The sequence below is a fragment of the Dreissena polymorpha genome, chromosome 3 (genome assembly GCF_020536995.1).
Source record: "Dreissena polymorpha isolate Duluth1 chromosome 3, UMN_Dpol_1.0, whole genome shotgun sequence".
Taxonomy (NCBI): domain Eukaryota; kingdom Metazoa; phylum Mollusca; class Bivalvia; order Myida; family Dreissenidae; genus Dreissena; species Dreissena polymorpha.
This window is the reverse complement of record NC_068357.1, coordinates 54,675,563-54,699,389: the sequence shown is the minus strand read 5'-3', so window position 1 is coordinate 54,699,389 and position 23,827 is coordinate 54,675,563. Positions and strand designations below refer to the sequence as shown.

General features: G+C 37.7%; 1 protein-coding gene and 1 long non-coding RNA gene across 2 annotated transcripts in view; both read right to left on the bottom strand.

The window, feature by feature from the left end:
* Positions 1 to 263: 263 nt before the first annotated feature.
* LOC127874211 (dnaJ homolog subfamily C member 9-like) overlaps positions 264 to 23,827 on the bottom strand; it is an 89,083-nt gene continuing 65,519 nt past the window's right edge. The window contains exon 5 of the mRNA XM_052418442.1: positions 264 to 529. Coding sequence (XP_052274402.1) covers positions 323 to 529 — 207 coding nt within the window. The 3' untranslated portion in view covers positions 264 to 322. The remainder of the gene's footprint in view (positions 530 to 23,827) is intronic.
* LOC127874221 (uncharacterized) overlaps positions 23,739 to 23,827 on the bottom strand; it is a 1,454-nt gene continuing 1,365 nt past the window's right edge. Inside the window, exon 2 of the long non-coding RNA XR_008046701.1 lies at positions 23,739 to 23,827. This exon is cut by the window's right edge and continues 51 nt beyond it. This is a non-coding gene — a long non-coding RNA (uncharacterized LOC127874221).

Here is a 23,827-nt window from a genome sequence, read left to right as displayed (position 1 = left end):
CAAGTTTGTCTCCCCTGAAAAAAAGACTGTCGAATCAATATTACACTGGTAAATTAATTATAGATTAATGCAGAGATTCCAATTACGCTTGCTGACATACATGTACCATGTATATTGGATGAGATGCTAAAACATACATATAATCATTATACAGTTTGTATGATTCATCTGAATTTTTAATAAGAGGAAGTAATAGTCCACCAATGCAGTTAGATTTGTTTGTTCGATAGTCAAGACGATCATAAAACTACCAAGCTGACCACGAAAACCAGGTTTCTATTAAATAATTAAATACACCATACATACAACCATGCAATTTTTCTCATTTCTTCCCCTTCTTCTTTCCTGTAGCAGCTGCAGCCTTAGTTTTCTTTGGTTTGGCATACTTTGCCTCCAAGTCGTCGAAGAAGCTGGCCATGTGTTGTTGTCGGCTCTGTTGTCGACTCTGGATGATGGCCTGAAGGGACGTGTCCTCCCCGAGCCCTAGCTCCGCCTTCATTTCCTCTGCCTCAGCCGCTTCTTGTTCAAACTATGCATGAACATAATTGGTGTTGGTATTAGCATTGATCTGGGAAAATGGGCTTAATGCACATGCGTAAAAATATGTCTTTGATTAGCCTGTGCGGTGAGACAATACTTTCCACAAAGAATGGATTTTTTGTTTAGAAGAAAAATGTCATAAAAGCAGAAAGTGGTGTCCCTGATTAGCCTGTGAGACTGCACAGGCTAATCTGGGAGACACTTTATGCACATGCATTGTGCCTCTTTTTCGTAGCCCAGTCTTCATCTCCTCCTCCTCCACATTTGTGCAAACTGTACCAAACATGATACATGTATACTTAACAAAACTGGATGATCCTTGTGCGCTCACCTGAGACTCAAGAAACTATTCTGAGAAGGTGGACTTTAAAAGAATAAAAGAGGTATATGAACCATGATGACAAAAAAAGAGGGCCAAGATGGTCCTGGTTCGCTCACCTGAGAGGAGTTGGTTCATTCAATCTTTACCAAATGTCAAACTGGACCTAGATATTGTCCAGACAAAACATCCTGGTCAAGTTTCATCATTCTAACCAAAACTCTGGAACCCCTTACCAAACATTAAACTTTGCTTACAAAAATAAATATTATGACCATTAATAAAATCTGAAACAAATTGTGACCTCTAGAGTGTTTACAAGGATGTTGTATAATATAATGAAAACTTTGACAATCCAAGGGCAATCAGGTGAGCTAAAAATAGGTTTCACCGATCTGAGCCATTTTCCAACTTGTTCTAGAAATCAATAAAACCAATGTATTGACAAATTTTCACGATGATTAGGCACAAAATGTGACTTCTACAGTGTTCGATCACAAGGTTTCTCTCTAGTCACATAAGAAAAACTGCCCCCCCCCCCCCGGCAGCCATGTTTTTTGACCGATGGGGACCATTTGCAAACTCATCTGACTTATATATAAAACAAATCTTTTCACCAAGTTTCATGATGATTGGGCAAATAATTTGACTTCTAGCGTGTTCACATGCTTTTTTTACTATATAAATATAACAAAACTGCCCCCCCCCCGGCAGCTATGTTTTTCAACCGACCGGAACCTTTTTGGAACTCAACTCTCGTATCAAGGAAACAAATGTTTTGACCAAAATTCATGAAAATTGGGCCAAAAATGTGACTTATTGAGTGGTTACATGTCTTCACTATATACATATAGAGAAAAATGCCCCGCCCACTGGCGGCCATGTTTTTCACCGATCTAGACCATTTTCGAACTCGTCCGAGATATTAATAAAACCATTTTTTTGCCCAACTTTTATGATGATTGGGCAAAAAATTGTGGCTTCTAGTGTTTACAAGGTTTCTCTATAGCCAAATATGGAAAACTGCCCCGCCCACTGGCGGCCATGTTTTTCAACGGACCGGAACCACTTTTGAACTCAACCAACATATCATTAAGGCAAACATTTTGACAAAATTTCATGAAAATTGGGCCAAAAATGTGACTTCTAGAGTGTCACATGTTTTTACAATATACATATTGAGTAAGATACCCCGCCCACTGGCGGCCATGTTTTTTTCACCGATCCGGACCATTTTTGAACTCGTCCGAGATATCAATAAAACCAATGTTTTGACCAACTTTCATGATGATTGGGCAAAAATGTGGCCTCTAGAGTGTTTACGAACAAATATGGATGGACGGATGGACAGACGACGGACAAAGACCGGTAACAAAAGCTTCCCTGAGCAGAGTGTTTACAAGGTTTCTCTTTAGCCAAATAAGGAAAACTGCCCCGCCCACTGGCGACCGTGTTTTTCAACGGACCGGAACCACTTTTAAACTCAACCAAAATATAATTAAGGCAAACATTTTGACAAAGTAACATAAAGATTTGGCATGAAATGTGACTTCTACAGTGTTTACAAGGTTGTTTTTTTACCTAGTGACCAAGTTTTTGACCCAGCATGACCCAGTTTCGAACTTGATCGAAATATCATTGGGACAAATGTTCAGACCAAATTTCATGAAGATCGGGAAAAAATGTGGCCTCTAGAGTGTTTACGAACAAATATGGATGGACGGATGGACAGACGACGGACAAAGACCGGTAACAAAAGCTTCCCTGAGCAATCAGGTGAGCTAAAACATGATACAACAAAAATGCAAAACATAAAACAAGACAAAATCAACAATTTTAACCAACTAATAACATGAAGCATTAATAACTATATTTAACCCTTTCCCACTCAGAAGCAAAGTGAAAATGGCTATGTGCAAACAGCATAAAACCAGAACAGCCTGCAAGTAACTCACAGTCTGTTCAGGTTTTATGTTGTTGCTGCTCATCAGTATTTAAGGGTTAGAAATGAAGCCTTTAAAACTTGAATCTAGTAGAAGTCTTAAATAAAATGTAACTTTCGAAGGGACTACAAATGCGTAAAAATACATTTCTTAGATGTAAAGGGTTAAAAACAAGCAGGCATGATGACCCTGAATATACACCGATCGTCAAAGACTTATATTGTGTATTAATATTTAACCGCGCTTGACCAAGTTTCTAACAAGGCAACAGTTGTAAAGATAAACATTCTGACCAATTTGATCTAGACTCAGGGACTACCCTATGGCGGACTAGAGCGATAATTTTTTTCTCTAACGCCCGCGATTTCGCACTACAAGCCCAGAAAAGCGAAGATAAAGTCGCCCAATTTTTTTAGTACACAAGACCGGAAAAGCGAAAGTCAAGCCGCCCTTTTATTTTTGCTAAGGCGTGCTACAGCCCGCAGGCGATTAGCAAGTTTATTGTTTGTTGTTTATCTAACCGTTTCACGATTTACCCCCCGCACGGATCATTATTTTACCGTGACAAAGCAGTCCTTTAATATTGGTTGGTATAACAACACACTCGTGCCTCTTCGCGCGTGCTGTAAGTTGTCTAATGATAACGTGATAATTTATTGACCAACCGATAATAGCAGGTTTTTGGCAGACTGCACGGTTGAAGAAAGTCGGCAAAAATAATTTACGCAAAACAAAGTTGATCAAAGGTCTATTAATTACGTAGATCAACTATAAAGTCCAGCGAGTTTCGTCAGTTTGATAATCCACCGATAATTACATGTACGAGTAACACACATATATATTGGAATCACAGTTCAATTTTTACACTAACAAGTCATAATACTGCACATAAATATTGAGAAAACACATTTCCTTAATTATTAATTATCCAAGTAGAATTAAATTGCTACATCATGACCTTCGACATTGCAAATGGCGGACGTAATGAAATATTCAACCCGAGTTCAACTTAAAGCTGGCGATTCAAATTACAAGTAATGGTGATTCAATATTGGAGAAAGCATTAACTGGATTAAACAAACATTTGACAAGGTTTGTTAAACCAGATAACAACAAGCAACATTTGGATTATTATATTAACAGGTAAGGCATTCTTAAGTGTACATATTTCCAGATTAACGGTAATGGGTAATAAAGTTATTAACAGTTACCTCTAATCCTTACGATTCTACTTTAACAAAGTCAACGCTATCAATACAGCTTAGCTGGATAAGCATTTTACAGAAATGCAATGTGTCGGTTTAGAACACAGTATAATGTGCTCCCCATTGTGTAATATCAGAATTTATCTAGATTGCGAAACAGATGTATGCGTGGATTTTGTTGGATATGAGTGTATTTCAACGTTATTGTAAATCAGTCGTACTACTGGCGAAATATGCAAAACGAATGTCTAGCAGTAATACTGGTTTTACATTATAACATATTAGCCATGCTTTGTGAAAAAGGGGTTTCATGCATTTGCATTAGGTGTCGTCCCAGAATATCTTGGCTACGTCCACACAGGCTAATCAGGGACAACACTTTCCGCTTAAACAAAATTTTTGCTATGAAGAAATCTTTAAATAAAAATTACCATAAAAGTGGAAAGCGGACTGCACAGGCTTATCTAGGACAACACTTTACGCACATGCATTTAACCCCCTTTTCACAGATTACAGCCCATACAAGTCATAACATGTACTTTTTTACTGATTTTCAAACATAGAAACTTTACCAACAAATTCATACATTATAGTGATTACTTGATGGTGATGAAAGTTCTACGAATCTACATGTACAAAAACCAGTAAAGAATATTTGCATATATTTAAGGGTAATAGGGGAGTTCAAGTGGCCAGCATAATAATACAACACTTTTTTTTACCGGGTAAAAATGAAAGTTAAGATAAAAGTCTCATATTGATGTAAAATATATTGCTTACAATGATTTGTATGCAGTTTAAAAACTAGATGCCAGGCAACAACTTGTGGAGCTTATTGCCAATATTTAATCATACAAATAATATATGTGACTTTTGGCCTTTAGTGTGCCATAGACCTTTGACCAAGTTTTACAGAGTTTCTCCACATGATTAAAATTGATGGTAAATTATTTTACAATTGAACAGGGATGATGAAGTAACCATCTAAACAAGCGATTTTATAACAAATTATAACCATTTATATTAATGTGCGACCTTGATCTTTCTAGAAAGGGGTCTTTAAACACGACAAACAGTTTCAAGATGGTGAACATTTGAAATAAATAATCCTCATTTTGCATAATGAATAATAAAAATAAAGTAAGAAAAAACTATTTCATGGACAAATGTAACATCTCAATTAGACCTTGACCTTAAAAATAAGGAGACAGATGCTATGACCACTGTCCTTTCATGGTGGTTCTTTGTCTAAGTTTACAATTCAAAGATGAATGATAAGTTACTGTCTGGACTATCTGTTTATATTTACTGACCTCTTTTTAGACCTTGACCTTCAGATTAAGAGAGAAACGTCTTGCATTTAAACCCCCTCCACATAGCATCATTTGTAACAAGTTTTTTTTAATTGTATTATGAATGACACAGTAACAGTCTGGACAAGCGGTTTTATGGCCAATTTTGACCTTTCACGTCTAAGTGAGACCTTGACGTTTGGGGTAGAGACTAGTTCTACACACATGTAGTCTCTTAATAGTAGTCAGTGTTGGCAAAGTTATTTCAAGATTTAAAAATGAATTACCAAGTTACAGTCTCGAAATGCTGTTATATGTCCAACTTTGACCTTTGATCTCTAATGTGACCGCTTAGCCTATGATATAGGCAGACGAATGTTGAACCCAACATGTCGTCTCAACAAGAGGGCCAAGATGGCCCTAGTTCGTTCACCTGAGAAGAGTCGGTTAATTTAATATTTACCAAATGTCAAACTTGACCTAGATATTGTCCAGACAAACATCCTGGTCAAGTTTCATCATTCTAACCAAAACTCTGGCGTATGGAGTGTTATTGTTTTTGTAAGATTTGACCTGGTTACCTATATTTTGATTTGAACCCCCTTACCAAACATCAAACTTAATTGCTAACAAAAATAAATATTATGACCAAGATTCATAAAATCTGAAACAAAATTGTGACCTCTACAGTGTTTACAAGGATTTTGTATAATATAATGAAATTTTGGACAATCTAAGGGCAATAGTTATTGCATTAATTATGTTATTTTGCTCAATATCAAACTTAACCGAGATCTTTAAGCAACTTTGATAAATAATGCTTAAGAAATGTGAATGCTAGAGTGTTTACAAACTGAATGTGGACAGACGGACAGCGGACAAAAACCAATTCTAAAACCTCGCCTGAGCCATCAGGAGAGCTAAAAAGTGTGTTTTACCGATTTGAGCAATTTTCCAACTTGCCAGAGAAATCAATAAAACCAATGTTTCACGATGATTTGGTAAAACATATGATTTCTATGGTGTCAGATCACAAGGTTTCTCTCTAATCACATAAGGAAAACTGCCCCACCCCCTGCGGCCATGTTTTTTTTACCGATCGGGACCATTTGAGAACTCATCTGAGATATATATAAAACAAATCTGTTCACCAAGTTTCATGCTAATTGGGCAAATAATGTGACTTCTAGAGTGTTCACAAGCTTTTTTTACTATATAAATATAAGAGAACTGCCCCACCCCGGCAGCCATGTTTTTCAACTGACCGGAACCATTTTTGCACTCAGCTCTCGTATCAAGGAAAAATATGTTCTGACCAAATTTCATGAAAATTGGGTAAAAAATGTGACTTCTAGAGTGTACACATGTTTTCACGATATACATAAAGAATAAAATGCTCCGCCCGCTGGCGGCAATGTTTTTTCACCGATATGGACCATTTTCAAATTCGTCCGACATATCAATAAAACAAATATTTTGACCAACTTTCATGATGATTGGGCAATAATTGTGACTTCTAGAGTGTTTACAAGGTTCTCTATAGCCAAATAGGCAAAACTGCCACTATATACATATAGAGATAAATGCCCCGCCCTCTGGCGGCCATATTTTTTCACCGATCTGGACCATTTGCAAACTCGTCCGAGATATCAATAAAACTAATGTTTTGATAAACATTCATGATGATTGGGCAAGAATTGTGACTTCTAGAGTGTTTACAAGGTTTCTCTATAGCCAAATAGGGAAAACTGCCCTGCCTCCTGGCGGCCATGTTTTTCAACGAACCGGAACCACTTTTGAACTCAACCAACATATCATTAAGACAAACATTGTGACCAAATTCATGAAAATTGGACCAAAAATGTGACTTCTAATGTTTTTACTATATACATATAGAGAAAAATGCCCCGCCCACTGGCGGCCATGTTTTTTCACCGATCTGGACCATTTTCAAATTTGTCCGAGATATCAATAAAACAAATGTTTTCACCAACTTTCATGATGATTGGGCAAAATTTTTGACTTCAAGAGTGTTTACAAGGTGTCTCTATATCCAAATAGGTAAAGCCGCCACAATATACATATAGAATAAAATGCCCCGCCCACTGGCGGTCATGTTTTTTCACTGATCTGGACCATTTTCAAACTCGTCTGAGATATCAATAAAACCAATGTTTTGACCATCTTTCGTGATGATTGGGCAAAAATTGTTACTTCTAGAGTGTTTACAAGGGTTTTCTCTTGCCAAATAAGGAAAACTGCCCCGCCCACTGGCGGCCATGTTTTTCAACGGACCGGAACCACTTTTAAACTCAACCAACATATCATTAAGGAAAACATTTTGATCAGATTTCATGAAAATTGGGCCAAAAATGTGACTTCTAGAGTGTTCACATGTTTTCACTTTATACATATAGACAAAAATGCCTCCCCCCCCCCCCCCACTGGCGGCCATGTGTTTTCACCGATCTGGACCATTTTCGAACTCGTCCGAGATATCAATAAAACCAATGTTTTGACCAACTGTCATGATGATTGGGCAAAAATTGTGACTTCTAGAGTGTTTACAAGGTTTCTCTATAGCCATATACGGAAAACTGCCACTATATACATATGGAGATAAATGCCCCGCCCACTGGCGGCCATATGTTTTCACCGATCTGGAACATTTTCGAATTTGCCCGAGATATCAATTAAACCAATGTTTTGACCAACTTTCATGATGATTGGGCAAAAATTGTGACTTCATGAGTGTTTACAAGGTTTCTCTATATCCAAATACGGAAAACTGCCACAAAATACATATAGAATTAAATGCCCCGCCCACTGACGGTCATGTTTTTTCACTGATCTAGACCATTTTCGAACTCGTCTGAGATATCAATAAAACCAATGTTTTGACCAACTTTCATGATAATTGGGCAAAGTTTGTGACTTCTAGAGTGTTTACAAGGTTTCTCTATTGCCAAATAAGGAAAACTGCCCTGCCCACTGGCGGCCATGTTTTTCAACGGACCGGAACCACTTTTAAACTCAAGCAACATTTCATTAAGGAAAACAGTTTGATCAAATTTCATGAAAATTGGGCCAAAAATGTGACTTCTAGAGTGTTCACATGTTTTCACAATATAAATATATAGAAAAATGCCCCGCCCACTGGCGGCCATGTTTTTTCACCCTTCTGGACCATTTTCGGATACGTCCAAGATATCAATAAAACCAATGTTTTGACCAAATGTCATGATGATTGGGCTGAAATTGTGACTTCTAGCGTGTTTATAAGGTTTTTCTATAGCCAAATAGGGAAAACTGCCACTAAATACATATAGAGATAAATGCCCCGCCACTGGCGGCCATGTTTTTTTTACCGATCTGGAACAATTTCAAACTCGTCCGAGATATCAATAAAACCAATGTTTTGACCAATTTTCATGATGATTGGGCAAAATTTGTGACTTCTAGAGTCTTTAAAAGATTTCTCTATAGCCAAATAGGGAAAACTGCCCCGCTTGCTGGCGGCCATGTTTTTGAACGGACCGGAACCACTTTTGAACTCAAACAACATATCATTAAGACAAACATTTTGACAAAGTAACATGAAGTTTGGACATAAAATGTGACTTCTACAGTGTTTACAAGTTGTTTCTCTTTTTTTACCTAGTGACCTAGTTTTTAACCCGACACGACCCAGTTTCAAACTCGATCGAGATTTCATTGGGACAAATCTTCTGACCAAGTTTAATGAAGATCGGACAAGAAATGTGGCCTCTAGAGTGTTTACAAACCAAATGTGGACGACGGACGCACGCACGGACAGACGACGGACAAAGACTGGTCACTAAGCTCACCTGAGCAATCAGGTGAGCTAAAAAGGTGACAATTTTTGGTAAGTCATTTTAAAATGCACAATCAATGACAACGTTGCAGTAAGGACAAGCTCATACAAACACACACATGCAGTAATGCACACACTCATTCACATGAACTCGACAATTGTGACTGTTACATCAAGCTTTCTGAAAGCGGGCTCAACAATAAACAAGAGCACCGCTCATCTATTTTTCTTTTTAAAGGTGTAGGGACCTATCTCAATTTCAATCACAAAGAAGGGAGGGGTGGAGTGGAAAGGGGTGTATAGTGTGGGTGTGTGGTCATTTATTACATTATCTTCCAAAAATGCAACAAAAAAATATTTTTTTTTGGGGGGGGGGGGGGGGATTCTTGGGTGGGATGGTTGAACGGTATTTCAAAAATAATATAATAAAAATAAAAATAAATATTTGTGTTTTTTAACCATGTTTGAAAAAAAACAAGAGATGTGTTTGTCCGAAACACAATGCCCCCTATTGCGCCGCTTTGAAAAAAAATTATTTACCTTTGACCGAGAAGGATGACCTTGACCTTGAACTTCCACCACTCAAAATGTGCAGCTTTGTGAGAACGCCGCTCTGAATTTTTTTTACCTTTGACCTTGAAGGATGACCTTGACCCTGACGGATGACCTTGACCTTGAACTTCCACCACTCAAAATGTGCAGCTTCATGATAACGCCGCTTTGATTATTTTTTTTACCTTTGACCTTGAAGGATGACCTTAACCTTGAAGAATGACCTTGACCTTGAACTTCCACCACTAAAAATGGGCAGCTTCATGAGAATGCCGCTTTGAAATATATATATTTTTCACCTTTGACATTGAAGGATGACCTTGACCTTGAAGGATACCTTGACCTTGAACTTGCACCACTCAAAATGTGCAGCTTCATGAGAACGCCGCTTTGATTTTTTTCAATTTTTTTTACCTTAAAGGATGACCTTAACCGTGAACTTCCACCACTCAAAATGTGCAGCTTCATGATAACGCCGCTTGTAATTTTTAAATATTTTTTTTTCCTTTGACCTTGAAGGATGACCTTGACCTTGAAGGATGACCTTGACCTTGAACTTCCACCACTCAAATTATGCAGCTTCATGATAACGCCACTTTGACATTATTATCTTTACCTTTGACCTTAAAGGATGACCTCGACCTTGAAGAATGACTTTGACCTTTAACTTCTACCACTCAAAATGTGCAGCTTCATGAGAACACCACTTTGATTTATTTATTTTTACCTTTGACCTTGAAGGATGACCTTGACCTTGAAGGATGATCTTGACCTTGAACTTCCAGCACGAAAAATGTGCAGCTTCATGAGAACGCCGCTTTGAAATTTATTATTATTATTTTTTACCTTGAAGGATGACCTTGACCTTGAAAGATGACCTTGACCTTGAACTTCCACCACTCAAAATGTGCAGCTTCATGAGATACATATGCATGCCAAATATCAAGTTGCTATCTTCAATATTAAAAAAGTTATGGCCAATGTTTAATTTTTCGGACGGACAGACACCATATATTTGACATTTGACCTTGAAGGATGACCTTGACCTTCACCTTTCACCGATCAAAATGTGCAGCTTTATGAGATACACGTGCATGCCAAATATCAACTTGCTATCTTCAAAAGTGAAAAAGTTATGGCCAATGTTAAAGTTTTTTTCGGACAGACTGACTGACATCTATCTTTGTTTTATATTATTTTTTTACCTTTGACCTTGAAGGATGACCTTGACCTTTCACCACTCAAAAGGTGCGGCTCCATGAGATACACATGCATGCCAAATATCAAGTTTGTATCTTCAATATTGCCAAAGTATTCATAAAATGAGCGATTTTGGCCACATATACTTGACCTCTGACCTTGAAGGATGACCTTGACCTTTCACCACTCAAAACGTGCGGCTCCATGAGATACACATGCATGCCAAATATCAAGTTGGTATCTTCAATATTGCCAAAGTATTCATAAAATGAGCGATTTTGGCCACATATATTTTACCTCTGACCTTGAAGGATGACCTTGACCTTTCACCACTCAAAATGTGCGGCTCCATGAGATACACATGCATGCCAAATATCAACTTGCTATCTTCAATATTGCAAAAGTATTCATAAAATGAGCGATTTGGCCACCTATATTTGACCTCTGACCTTAAAGGATGACCTTGACCTTGACCTTTCACCACTAAAAATGCGTAGCTTCATGAGATACACATGCATGCCAAATATCAATTTGCTATCTTGAATATTGAAAAAGTTATTGCAAATGTTAAAGTTGGATCAAACAGACCAACTGACCAAAAACAATATGTCCCCCACTATAGTGGGTGGGGGACATACAAAAAAATAATGGAGGGGATTTAGAAGGGATTCGTGGGGGGGATTCGGGGGGCGTGGGGGGATGGTTTGGGTGGAGTCTATTGTGGCATGTCAGGTAAGAGTTGTTTTGCCAAAGTATCAATCGAATTGAATCATAAATAAAAGTTATGAGTAGAAGTTATGGCAATTTTAGCAAACTTTTATTATTTGACCTTGAGAGTCAAGGTCATTCAAAGGTCAAGGTAAAATTCAACTTGCCAGGTACAGTACCCTCATGATTGCATGAAAGTATTTGAAGTTTAAAACCAATAGCCTTGATACTTTAGTAGTAAAGTGGATCTAAACACAAAATGTAACCATATATTTAAAGTTACTAAGTCAAAAAAGGGCCATAATTCCGTAAACATGACAACCAGAGTTATGCCACTTGTCCATTACTGTCCCCTTATGATAGTTTGCGAGTGCTCCAAGTATGAAAGCAATATCTATGATACTTTAGGGGTAAAGTGGACCAAAACACAAAACGTAACCAAATTTTCAAGTATAAAGGGCCCACAATTCCGTCAAAATGACAGTCAGAGTTACATAACTTTGCCTGCACAGTCCCCTTACAATAGTTAGTAAGTGTTGCAAGTATGGAAGCAACAGCTTTGATACTTTAGGCATAAAGTGGACCCAAACACAAAACTTAACAAAATGTTCAATTTTCTAAGTATAAAAAGGGCACATAATTCTGTTAAAATGCCAATCAGAGTTACATAACTTTGCCTGCACAGTCCCCTTATGATAGTTAGTTAGTGTTGCAAGTATGAAAGCAATAGCTTTGATACTTAAAGAATGAAATGGACCTAAACACAAACCTTAACCAAAATTTTCAATTTTTTAAGTATAAAAAGGGCACATAATTCTGTAAAAATGCAAGCCAGAGTTATCTTACTTTGCCTGCCCAGTCCCCTCATGATAGTAAGTAAGTGTACCAAGTTTGAATGCAATAGCATTGATACTTTATGAGAAAAGTCGACCTAAACGCAAAACTTAACCGGACGCCGACGCCGACGCCAAGGTGATGACAATAGCTTTTTTTTTTCAAAAAATAGATGAGCTAAAAAACGCTTTTCGCATGTTGAGAAACTGAGCAATAAAAATTAGTTTTATTACATGTGTATCACATTTAAGAAGGAATGCTTGGGATAATTTATAAATGGAATTCATGCACACAAATCATATGGTATATAATACACGCAAATGCTTCAAATGCTACATGACTTGGCTACAAAGGACAAGAGCAGAACGTGCAAGCGTTGCCTTAGGAGGAGCAGGCCGAGGGGGCGGGGCCTTCTTTTGCTTTGGGGGTAGAGCAGTCAGAGGGGATTCTGACCGGCCCTTATTGCTACTGGGGGAGGGTGCAAACGGGTCACTACCAAACAGGTCTCTGCTTTTTGTTTTGTTTTTAATTTGACCTCGATACCTAGTTTTTCAACTCACATGACCAAGTTTGCTCCTCAGCTAGGATTTGATTGGGACAAATTTTCTGACAAAGTTTCATGAAGAATGGCCAATAAATGTAGCTTATATAGTGTCAACAAGTTTTCACTACATCATTTAAGTAAAATTGCTCCCCAATCATCACTGTCTTTCAACAAACTATAACCATATGCAAACTCAGCCAGGCTATCATTAGAAGAAATGTTTTTAACAGGTAGCATATAGATTGGAAAATAAATGGAACATCTAGAGTGTAACTAAAGTCTAACTATAGCAATATGAGAAAAAAATGCCCTGCCCACTGGTGGCCATGTTTTTTAGAACAAATATTCTGACTAAGTTTTATAAGGATTGGACAATAAATGTGACTTCTTGAGTATTAAAAAGGTTAAACAATAACCATATTAGGAAAACTGCCCTGACTCCTGGTGACCATGTTTTTCAACCAACCAGAACCATTTTCATAATCATCATTGGGACACATGTTCTTACCAAGTTTCATGAAGATTGGACAACAAATGTGACTTCTGAAGTGTTAAGAAGGTTTTACAATAGCAATATAAGGTAAAATGCCCCGGCCCCTGGTGGCAATGTTTTACAAAAGACCGAAACCATTTTAAAACTCACCCAAGATATCATTAGAACCAATATTCTGACTAATTTTAATAACGATTTGACAATAAATGTGATTTTTAGATTGTTTACAACGTTTAACCAGAGCTGTCACCACAGGATGACTTATGACCCCTATAAATGCTTGATAGAAGTTATGAGCTTTTTTCGAAACCTGAACACAGATTTCGAAACCTTAACGCGGACCCTAAGTTCAAGGTCATGGTCACAGGTGTCAAAATTTGTGTGCGTATGGACGGGCCTTGTCCATATACACATGCATACCAAATATGAAGGTTATATCTCAAGGGACATAAAAGTTATGAGCATTTTTCGAAACCTAAACGCAGATTTCGAAACCTTAACGCGGACCCTAAGTTCAAGGTCAAGGTCACAGGGGTAAAAAATGTGTGCGTATGAAAAGGCCTTGTCCATATACACATGCATACCAAATATGAAGGTTATATCTCAAGTGACATAAAAGTAATGAGCATTTTTCGAAACCTAAACGCAAAGTGTGACGGAAAGACAGACAGACAGACGGACAGACGAACAGTTCGATTACTATATGGCGCCTTTTCTTCGAAAAAGGGGCATAAAAATGGCCATTTTAAGGAACATGTTTTTCAACTGACAGAGAGAATTGTCCAACTTGTCCAAGATATTATCGAGACACATGGTTTTACCAAGTTTCATGAAGATTTGACAATATATATGGCCTCTAGAGTGTTAACAAGGTAAATGTTGACGACGCACGGTGGACAAAAGATGATCACTCAGGTGAGCAAAGAATACATCTATCTAACATAAAACTAACAGTTTTGGATGAGAACAATCACCAAAATGATATCCATTCTAAGATTGATGTCTTATTCCAAATTCACATCATACAGTGTTTAAGGGTGTTTGAGAAAGTATGTTCAAACAATTGTCGAAGACTGGAAAGATTAGTTGGAATGATTAGTATTGATGCTCATTTACCGTTTCATGCTCAGAAGGGCATTTTGACACTTTTAAAGTCCCTTTAAAAATCAAGTTGAAGACCTTTTTTATGGATTGAAGTAAGAAAGACTTTATTTCCAAAGCTTAAATACTGATGCGCCCCAAACAGCATAAAACCTGTATACCACAAGTGTACAACTGAACAAAAGTATCTGTAAATAAAGTGCTTGCCTCACTTTGGGAAAAACGACCCAGATTAGCATGTTCAATCTGCAGAGGTTAATCAGGGACAACACTTTTCTCCTAAATTGTTTTTTTGTTGAGAAGAGACTGCACACCCTAATATTGCACAATACTGTTACCCACATGCAATAAGCAAAGTTTACCCAGAACTAGTCACCTTTAGTCGACATCTGTAAATAAATTAGTTACCTGAGATTTAGCAGGAGAACCTGAACTAATTCCAAACGGATCGAAAGCATCATTGTGCTTCTTAGAACCCATTGAAGCAAATGTCCACTTCCGAAAGGATCTGAACTGGCAAATGGGTCTTCCTAAAATAAAAATAAAAAGGTTGGACAGGAAGAAACAATTTAATTGTACAACAGAAGTTGTTTGAACAAATGGTATGCTCCCTCTTGGTGCAGCGGCATTTCTCTAATATCTACTTAGATAAAAAAATGTTGGAAATAAATAGTGGAAACAGATTAAAATCAAATATAAAATACAGTTCATGTTGAGATATATCAGGACAAAAGATATTTCCATCATGTTTTCTAATACGACCTATCCCAAAACAATGCATGTTTTCTTTCAGTAACATTACATACTGACCACAAAAGTTTGAACATCTATAGTAGCTTTAAAATGCAGGTAGCCTAAAAGATGAAAATTAAGCAATTAAAACACCAAATTTGACCATGCAAAGAAATTAGTTTTAACTAGTTCACTAAGGTCAATGCAATAAACTTTTCAGCAAGGTCTGTATATAAGGTACCTACATTGAAAATTACAGAACATTATGTTAAATCAGACTAAAGATATTGGACAGAAACCATAATCCTATTTTAAAGTGACCTTGACCCAACTGGCCTCAAATGTAGCCCCATCGTAGGTCTGCATGTAAGCAATATACAAACAAAATTACAGCACAACAGTTACTATATTTAGTAACAGTGACCCAGATCGTACTGGCACACAACGTAATCACAACAAACATCTGTATGTGCGCTACCTACAGTAAAAACAAGAGGGCCCCAAGGGGATCACCTCAGCTGTGGGCATGAGTACCAAAGAACCAAACTATTCTGAGATGGTGGAGTTAAGAATAATAAAAGTTCTTTATAAAACATGGATATTACATTTCTAGGCACAATTTCATTTTCAAACTTGGCTGAGATATCATCATAACAAATGTTCTGACCTAGCTTCATAAAGAGTGGAAATAAATGTGACTTCTAGAGTGTAAACAAGCTTTTACTATGAACAAGTGACCTTGGTTTTGGCCTCAAGTGACCAAGTTTCAACTTGGCCAAGATATAATTGAGACAAATGTTGTTATCATGTTTCATTAAGATTTGACAATAAATGCATTAACAAGGTATTAATATTAGTATTATCTAAGTATTCACAAGATGAATGTTGATGACATACGCTGCGCGACAAAAAAGGTGATCATAAAAGCTCACCATTATAACCTTGGGAATGAATAATTTGTTTGTTCACATCTGCACAGTGCACATCAAGGTGATTGTATATTTTAAGATTCAGTATCATGGAGAAATGTAGAAGTTCTCTAAATAAACTTATAACATGAACAACAAAGTCCAACATACCAACAAATGGATCAAAACCGACAGACAGTCCAACAGCTTTACTCCATTATAGACCCCCAAACAATCTTCATCTGCATTGGAATAAGGAGGATAAATACTCCTACATGCCGCTTGAACACAAAAGTATGACCTTGGTCATCTGGTTCATGTGCATGCTACACACTGTTTTGTATGGATTAACATGTGTGTAAAGTTATCAATAAATCCTTGCATGCATCTCCAAATGAAGATTTTATCGCAGAAGGTCCAAGGTTAAAAAGATGGCTGTCAGTCGGGCAATTTGTAACAAATCAATTTTAAGATTTAGGTCTTAAGCATAAGAAGTTTCTTGTTAGTCAAATACAAGAGGCGTAAAGACCTGGGACCCTCACCTGAAACCAAAAGAAATTAATTTTGTTTGTGAAGGAAATGTGACTTCAGAGCTTTCTTTACCACCAATGACACAGATGTTATCTTGGCTGAGACATTATTGGACATATTCTTAGCAAGTTTCAAAATTAGGTAAAGACGATGGCTCCTTATTTGTTGTTTTGATATTATCAAATAAAAGTGTCCTAAACATATTATTTACAATGTAAAAACAGAAAAGCTACATCATCTGGTAGCCAGATATTTTAAGGGACCTTTTTTCAAACTCTTTCAAGAAATTTTATCAGAAGTACAAATTTTATGCGCAGGCTTTGTGAAAAATGGGTCAAACACTTTATTTTTTGCTTGTGTGCAATGGTTAAAAATAGTCATATAAGAACAAGGGCTGTTTGTAAAACATGCATACCCCCATATGGGTCGCAATTGTAGTTGCAGCCATTGTGTGAATACTTTCATTGGCACTGTGACCTTGACCTTTGACCTAATGACCTGAAAATTAATAGGGGTCATCTGCGAGTCATGATCAATGTACCTATGAAGTTTCATGATCCTGGGCGTAAGCGTTCTTGAGTTGTCATCCGGAAACCATTTTACTGTGTCAAGTCATCGTGACCTTGACCTATGACCTAGTGACCTGAAAATCAATACGGGTCATCTGCGAGTCATGATCAATGTACCTATGAAGTTTCATGATCCTAGGCATAAGCGTTCTTGAGTTATCATCCAGAAACCATTTTGCTATTTCGGGTCACCGTGACCTTGACCTTTGACCTAGTGACCTGAAAATCAATAGGGATCATCTGCGAGTCATGATCAATGTACCTATGAAGTTTCATGATCCTAGGCATAAGCGTTCTCGAGTAATTATCCAGAAACCATTTTACTATTTCGGGTAACCGTGACCTTGACCTTGGACCTAGTGACCTGAAAATCAATAGGGGCCATCTGTGAGTCATGATCGATGTACCTATGAAGTTTCATGATCCTAGGCGTAAGCGTTCTTGAGTTATCATCCGGAAACCATTTTACTATTTCGGGTCACCGTGACCTTGACCTTTGATAAATCGATAGGAGTCATCTGCAAGTCATGATCAATGTACCTATGAAGTTTTATGATCCTAGGCATAATCGTTCTTGAGCAATCATCTGGAAACCATTTTACTATTTCGGGTCACCTTGACCTTTGACTTAGTGTCCTCAAAATCAATAGGGGTCATCTGAGAGTCATGATCAATGTACCGAGGTTTCATGAAGTTTCATGATCCTAGACCTTAGCGTTCTTGAGTTATCATCCGGAAACCATTTGGTGGACGAACATATGGACGGACGGACCGACATGTGCAAAAAATAAACCCCCTCGTCTACGAAGGGGGCATAAAAATTGACTTAACCCTTTCAGCCATTTTATGACTTGTTCTGCCCAAATCAGAAAGTGATCACAAAATTGTCATGTTTTGAAAAGCCATTAAAGTTAATGCCAACAAATACAAACAACTTCGCAGTACTTAATGAAACAAAAAGAGATGTGTTTGTCAGAAACACAATGCCCCCTAATGCGCTGCTTTGATTATTTTTTTTACCTTTGACCTTGAAGGATGACCTTGACCTTGACCTTTCACCACTCAAAATGTGCAGCTCCATGAGATACACATGCATGCCAAATATCAAGTTGTTACGTTCAATATTGCAAAAGTTATGAAGAAGGTTAAAGTTTTGGTTAAAGTTTTGGGACGTACATAGAAGTACAATTACAGACAGGCCAAAAACAATATACCCCCGATCTTTCCATCCGGGGGCATAAAAATATTCAATCTAGGCACATCAGTATGACTTACTTTGGATAGTTGAAAACATATATGTAGACCCTTTCCAATACAGAACCATGTATAACAAGAGCTGTCACCATGAATGACCTGAGCCCCCTATACACGCTTCATAGAAGTTATGAGCTTTTTTCGAAACCTAAACGCAGATTTCGAAACCTCAACGCGGACCCTAAGTTAAAGGTCAAGGTCACTGGGGCAAAATGTGTGTGCGTATGGAAAGGCCTTGTCCATATACACATGCATGCGAAATATGAAATTGCTATCTAAAGCGACATAGAAGCTATGAGCATTTTCGGAACCTAAACGCAAAATGTGACGGACAGACTCACGGACTGTCCGATCACTATATGCCTTCCTTCGGGGGCATAAAAATATTATTTAACCTTAGATAAAAAACAGTGGTAAAACTTTTTATTTCTCCACTTAGTTTTCTCCCTATAAAATCAATAGGTAAAGTTCAAAAGGTCAAGAGATGATAATTAGGTCAAATGGAACGATGAGTTCTGACATAACATGGATATAATAAGGAAGGTCAAACCATCTTCATTAAAAACAACAACCACAACATCACAAAATAATATTTATTACTTGAATAGGTGTAGTTATATTCATAAAGAAGCAATATCAACTTGTGTTGCACTTCAGCAAATGTTTTAAAACAAAACTGCTACAATCCATGGCAGCCATACTTTTCAACAGACCTGGAACAGAGTTTCCCGAGAAGAGACTGCAGTTGACGCTTTGACTTCGATTGTCTGCGAACCCGGAAGTAGCCTTCGTATTTCTTCCAAACGTTCGTGTTTTTTTCCGTAACTCAAGAACTACAGAATTCAACATCCTCCTAAGAACATCGTAACGGTTGAAGGAGGGTAGGCTTTATTTACGTTTTCCTGAGCGCCAACCAACCGTAGTGAGTCGCAAACAACACTGAACGACGAGAAAGCGCGGTTCGTAGAATAAGCTCCACCAAAGTCGTCTAAGTAGTTTACGCATTCTACGTTCAGTCGTGATAAGATGTACCGAATCATCGACATAACCCTTTTACATATAAAAGCCGATGAACGTAAGCCGAACGGAAGAGCACAGTCAATGTAACTTTTTCCGCGCCAATTCACAGCAAGTAAGTGAATATCGCCGGGGTCGACGTAAATATGTCGGTATGCGCGTGATAAATCTGTTTTAAAGATAAACGCTCCAAGACCGTCGTGAAGAACAATTTTTACTAGTAAAAATTGTTCAAAACAAACGTTCGCTTCGGATAAATTCTAACTAACGACTGAAAAGGCGCCAAAAGGGGCGGACTATCATAATCGAGATTTCGCAACCGGAAAGAGTGGCCTCCCTTAATATTTATTTAATATAATTAAAATTAGTGAAATGAAAGAAAATCTTTTTATCATATGTGAAAAATGGAATGTTGTTTAAAGAAATGTTTTTGCATTATGTTTAAATGTGATTTTGAATCTCTATTAATACGTATAGCAATTACCAGTAGCATGATGTATCTGACCTTTCGCTTTCATTTTTCACTAGTAAAAGAAGTGCTACCCACAATTCCTTTTGATGTGTACTCAATGCACCCCAGGGCCATTGATAAAGGTTAAAGCAGCTTGATTTCCGTCCTCTTTTAAACGTATCGAGAGGTCCACGGGTACAACTTTCCCGTACCCCAACATTTTTTCGTACCCAAAATTGTTCGTACCGATTTTTGTTCGTACCCCTTTTTTTGTACCAAAATTGTTTTCCTACCCAAATTTTGTTTCATACCCAATTTTTTGTTCGTACCAAATTGTTGTCGTTCCAATTGTTTTTGTTTGTCGTACCCAAGTTTTTTCGTACCCAAATTTGTTTTCGTATGAAAAAAAAAATTCGTACCCAAATTTTTTTTCGTACCCCAATTTAATTTTTGGCATAATTTTTTCGTATCCACAGTTTCTCGTACCCAATTTTTTTCCGTACCGAATTATTTTTTTTCGTACCCAAAGTTTTTCTGTTTTAACATAACTTCTTCATTTAATCTCCAATGGACTTCAAATGAATACTGAACATCTCTTATGACAACACGGTCTTATTCGACCATCCATGTCTATATTACCTACCTCGAGGCCCTTCCAACATAGGCCTTGTCCACCCAAAATTGCCTTTTAATGTAACATCTATGCGGCATGGGGATACGCGGATGCCTCTGCCGCGGCATTTTTCTAGTGTTTATATTATTTCAATATACTTCCGTAATGATAAGTCGTAGTGGTGTATAGAAAATGGTGTCCGGCTAGCGATCTGGAGGTCACGGGTTCGAGCCTAAGGCTTTTTATGCAATCGAACCCAAACTTAATAGGTTTAAACTAATAACTGAAATATAAACATATAATGAAACAAAATATTGTCATTGTTTTCACACATTTACCTAACAGCATTTTTCATTCATAACACGTTTATAAATATTTCTACACGGCACATTACATTTTGCACACATAACTTCGTCAACAGCTACACGGTACAAAATGGGATCTATGTGTGTGTGTGTAATCAACTCATATTGAAAGATAACTTTAATATATATATATCGCTCTAAAAATCTATGACCAATTCATCATACTTTTCTTGTAACATTTACTATTTTAACATCTTCTGACAAAACTTCTCTGGAATAAAATGTATTACTCCATATTTCAACATGCATGTATGGAATTATTTTAGTAGTACGCTTTACGTAAGCTATATAAAGAAACCAGAAACTAGGCCCGCAGATAGTTGTTTCGTATATGCAATGTCAGTTATATAAGCCACTCATTTTGCAGCTCGTAGTTTCGTCAGTTTTTCGTGGGTATGACACTTGTCCAGTTCCTCACCAAAATGGTCCTCATATGCATGGCTCTCACACAGAATTTGTAGGTGTGACCCTGGCCAAGTTCCTCACTTAGCTGGTCCTGATATACATGGCTCTCAACCAGGATTCGTCGGTGTGACCCTGGCCAAGCTCCTCACTAAGCTGGTCCTGATATACATGGCTCTCAACCAGGATTCGTGGATGTGATCCTGGCCAAGTACCTCACTTAGATGGTCCTGATATACATTGCTCTCAACCAGGATTCGTGGGTGTGACCCTGGCCAAGTTCCTCACTTAGCTGGTCCTGATATACTTGGCTCTCAACCAGGATTCGTGGGTGTGACCCTGGCAAAGTTCCTCACTTAGCTGGCTTGATATACATGGCTCTAAACCAGAATTCGTAGGTGTGACCCTGGCCAATTCCTCACTTAGCTGGTCCTGATATACATGGCTCTCAACCAGGATTCGTGGGTGAGACCCTGGCCAAGTTCCTCACTTAGCTGGCCCTGATATACATGGCTCTCAACCAGGATTCGTGGGTGTGACCCTGGCCAAGTTCCTCACTTAGCTGGTCCTGATATACATGGCTCTCAACCAGGATTCGTGGGTGTGACCCTGGCAAAGTTCCTCACTTAGCTGGTCCTGATATACATGGCTCTAAACCAGGATTCGTGGGTGTGACCCTTGCCAGGTTCCTCACTTAGCTGGTCCTGATATACATGGCTCTAAACCAGGATTTGGTGGGTGTGACCCTGGCAAAGTTCCTCACTTAGCTGGTACTGATATACATGGCTCTAAACCAGGATTCGTGGGTGTGACTCTGGTCAAGTTCCTCACCAAGCTGGTCCTGATAAACATGGCTCTCAACCAGGATTCGTTGGTGTGACCCTGGCCAAGTTCCTCACCAAGCTGGTCCTGATATATATGGCACTCAACCAGGATTCGTTGGTGTGACCCTGGTCAAGTTCCTCACCAAGCTGTTCCTGTTATACATGGCTCTCAACCAGGATTCTTTGGTGTTACCCTGGCCAAGTTCCTCGCCAAGCTGGTCCTGATATACATGGCGCTCAACCAGGATTCGTTGTTGCAACCTTTGCCAAGTGTCTCACCAAGCTGGTCCTGATATGCATGGCCATCAACCAGGATCAGAAGAAACAGAATGCAGCCACTGGCTTTCTCATACTGTTCTCAAGGGTCAGAATATCCGACCCTTTTCCAAAGCAAAATGTGGTGTTAATTTGCAAATTCAGCAAACAAGTCATAGTTCTTATACTATGGCAAATAATGTTACTCTTTATTGTATCGCCAAAACCCATTTATGTCTAGCGTCAATAAAAAAGGCCTTGGCAAACAGCGCAGACGATGCGGCGTCACATCTGGGTCTGCGTTATTTCGTCAGAGGAATTTCTGTTAGAAATTTTCTAAATATAGAAATGAATATACTAGACATCCCTAATTTTGGAAATACATTGATCGAATTTAGAAGGATGGGATAGTCCACTATGAATTAATGGGTAAAAGTAATTTATAAAAATACCTTGTGAGATACGCTGCATATTAATTCCTCTGGTATTTATTCAATCATGCACCTTCGTTTTACGAACATAACTATTGGTTACAAGTAATGCATAAACAACAAAGTACGGATCAACAGCGCTGTCTTTATAGCTACCTAATTCGTAAATTAAAAGTGCTACTCGCAGATTTTTTTATTTTTTTATTTTCATCAATAAAATTATTGTTTATTTTGAATTGTTTATGGTGTACAAAAGTTTTGACAAGGGAATTTTCATCATGAAATTATATTCTTAGTGTGATAGGTATTCGATATTCACATAACATTTATTTAATATAATAGTGATTGCATTTTTTTTATTAACTGGTTCTCATTATACCATTTTCATAATATTGTTAATGCTTTCAGAACGTCTAAAAAGAGACATGATGTTGTTATTTTGTTTAAGTTATCACAATAACATAAATATGATGGTCAACAGCGCACACACATCTCGACCTGTTCGTTAAGACAAACTCTTATAAATCTGAATGGGTTGTGTTCATTTCAAACTTGCTATTTAAAAAGCTATAAGATCATTTTGAAACAATGAGTTGCGTCTAAGATTATGCAATAGCCAACAACTTCAGTGCCTTCAGCGCTTTGATTAAATGATTACTTAATTGCTCTAAAAGACGTTTGATACATCGTTGCCAATTAATAATAATAAATAGTATTGCAAACAACGAAATACAAGCATTACAGCAATATAAAGCGTATGATCTGATCTACATAGACGTCTGATACATTCTGTCAGTCAATAATGATAAAAAGTAAATAAAAGAACACTAGAGAGTACACATAATTCGATTGTCATCACAAGGTTTGTATTTATGGAAAGCATTTGACGAGGTCTCTGCTAGACACCAG